This window comes from Eimeria maxima, genomic scaffold (genome assembly GCF_000499605.1).
Source record: "Eimeria maxima Weybridge genomic scaffold, Emw_scaff2530, whole genome shotgun sequence".
Lineage (NCBI taxonomy): Eukaryota > Apicomplexa > Conoidasida > Eucoccidiorida > Eimeriidae > Eimeria > Eimeria maxima.
The window spans coordinates 1-2,734 of NW_013565381.1; the positions used below are offsets into that span (position 1 = coordinate 1).

Consider the following 2,734-nt stretch of genomic DNA (forward strand, 5'->3'; position numbering starts at 1 on the left):
TATTAAAGGAGACAGAAAGGAGACAAATTAATTATTTTGTCTCCTTTTTTATTTATTGTCTCCTTTTTATTGTATATTTATTCTTTTTTTTTTATTTATTTTTTTTTTATTTATTGTCTCCTTTTGTCTCCTTTTATTTCTTTTATATTTATTGTGTGTCTCTTGTCTGTTCTACTTGGTTCTGCTGCTGCTGCTGCAGCAACAGCAGCAGCAACAGCAACAGCAGCAGCAGTCTACTGCTGCTAGTACTGTTGCAGCAGCAGCAGCTGCTGCTGCTATGTCTTTGCTGCTGCTTCTCTACTGCAACAGATGCAACAAACGGCCGCAGTTGTTGCAGCAGCTAGCTGCTTCTTGCTGCAGCAGCTAGCTGCTTCTTGCTGCAGCAGCAGGCTGCTTGCTGCAGCAGCTAGCTGCTTGGTGCAGCAGCAGCTAGCTGCTTGCTGCTGCAGCTATCTACTTGCTGCAGCAGCAAAACGGTGCTATATATTTGCTGCAGCAAACATGCTGCTGCAGCAGCAGCTAGCAGCAGCTAGCATCAGCTAGCAGCAGCTAGCGCATAGTTATAGTAGCAGCAGCTAGCTGCAGCAGCGGTCTATACCTGCTGCTACTGCTGCTGCTGCTATTGCTGCTGCTGCTGCTGCTATTGCTGCTGCTGCTGCTGCTGCTGCTAAGGGACATCAGGCAGCAGCGCATAACCACCACTATTAAGGGCATTAGTTTGTTTAATTAATTCTTTTGTCTCTTTTTTTTTTATTTCTTTTTTTTGTTTTTTTTCTTTTTTATTTGCTGCTAATAGTGCTTCTTTATAGCTGCTAAGTCTTGATGGTGCTGCAGCAGCAAGTGCAGCAAGTGGTGTTGCTGCTGCTGCTCCTGCTGCTCCTGCTGTATCTGCTGCAGTTGTTGCTGCATGCGGTCTACTCATTAGTAACACTTGAGGAGTTGCAGCAAAACTGTTGTACTGTCTGCTGCTGCTACTGCTGCTGCTACTGCTGCTGCTGCTGCTGCTGCTGCTGCTGCTCTCGTCGCTGCTCCTCCTGCTGTATCGGGGGGAAGGCAGCAACACACCATAAGGCACGGGCTCTTCTACGTTCGTGCTGCTGCGGTATATATGCTGCTGCTGCTGCTGTTGCGCCACATCGTCTCCTATTATATGCCCATCCTGCTGCTGCAGTTGCTGCTGCTGCTGCTGCTGCTGCACAAAGGACTGAGAGAAGCAGCGGCGAGTTAAGTACCGACCAGCAGCATCTAGCTGCTGCAGCAGCTGTCTTGTGCGGCTGTGTCTTGGTGCTGCCTGTGCTGCAGCACTATCCCAGCCTGGTCTATGGACGCCAACCTCCTGCTGCTGCTGGTGCTGCTGCTGCTGCAGCAGCTGCTGCTGGTAGTCGTTCGCTAAGGTCCCACGCAGCGCTGTATGCAAAATGTGTTTGCTGCTGGTTGCCTTTGCTGCAGCCCCCCCAATCCTACGTGATGCAGGAGACCCATCTGCTGCTGCTGCTGCTGCTGTTGCTGCTGCTGCTGCTGCTGCTGCTGCTGCTGCAGGCGAAGCCTCTGTAGCGCTTGGAGGCGTTGTAGCTGCTGCGGTGTGGTCAGGTGTGGGGACAGCAGCAAACTTAAACCGAGGGGACTTAGCAGCAGCAGCTGCAGCAGCAGCAGCAGCTGCTGCTGCTGTAGGTGATGCGCTGCTGGCTAACGCTGTTGCTGTAGCTGCAGCAGCCGCAGCAGCAGTAGCTGTTGTAGTCACAGAAGAATCACGTTCTGCTGCACTGCTTGCTGGCTCCTCCTTGCCTGCAGCAGCAGCAGCAGCAGCAAACCCGGCAGCAGCAGCAGCAGCACTAGCTCCTGCAGCTGCTACAGCACTTGCCAGCTCGCTCTCTGTTGCCATGTCGGCACCGGCAGACACAGCAGCAGCCTCTGTAGCTGCTGCAACTGCTGCAGGTGATGCTGCTGCTGGTGCTGCTGCTGCAGCAGCAGATTGTACATCCCTAGACACCGCAGAAGGTACAAAGAAAATTCCTTTTTCTTTATTCATTTTTTCTTCATAAACACCAAAAGAATTAGCAGCAAATGTACCCCCTGTACGACGACTTAATATACCACGGCTTGTATCCTGCAGCAGCAGCAGCAGCAGCAACAGCAGCAACAGCAGCAGCAGCAGCAGATAGGAATAGAGATAAGATACATATCCATACGACCACAAAATGACAGCAAAACAGCAACAGCAACAGCAACATTAGCAGCAACAGCAACAGCAACAACAGCAGCAGCAGCAAAACAAACAGCAACAGCAACAGCAACAGCAACAGCAGCAGCAGCAGCAGCAGCAGCAGCAGCAGCAGAATACTTTATTTCTATCGAATTCATCAAGAATTTCTTCTTGAATAAGTTGTTCTAAGACATCCTCCATCGTAACAATTCCTAATAAATTTTTTTCTTCTTTTTTTTCTTCTTTTTTTTCTTTTTCTTCTTTTTTTTCTTCTTTTTCTTCTTTTTTTATTCCTTTCTCTCCCTCTATACACCATGATTTACCATATAACATAAAGTCTGGTGTAACAAAGGCTAAATGGCAACGGTACTGCAGCAACAGCAGCAGCACAGCAGCAGCAACACAGCAGCAGCAGCACAGCAGCAGCAACACAGCAGCACCAGCACAGCAGCACCAGCACAGCAGGGAGAGAAGCAGCAAAAAGGAGGTGTTAGAGCATAAAGATTCTCAATTAATTGATATATATATATA

The 2,734-nt window shown here is 49.2% G+C and overlaps 1 protein-coding gene across 1 annotated transcript; it reads right to left on the reverse strand.

Annotated features, from left to right (window-relative positions):
- Positions 1–667: 667 nt before the first annotated feature.
- On the reverse strand, positions 668–2,029 carry EMWEY_00058810 (hypothetical protein, conserved; the record flags this gene model as incomplete). The annotated part of the gene is made up of 1 exon (XM_013480930.1): positions 668–2,029. One exon carries the CDS (start codon positions 2,027–2,029, stop codon positions 668–670), a length of 1,362 nt encoding a protein of 453 aa, XP_013336384.1.
- Positions 2,030–2,734: the final 705 nt, after the last annotated feature.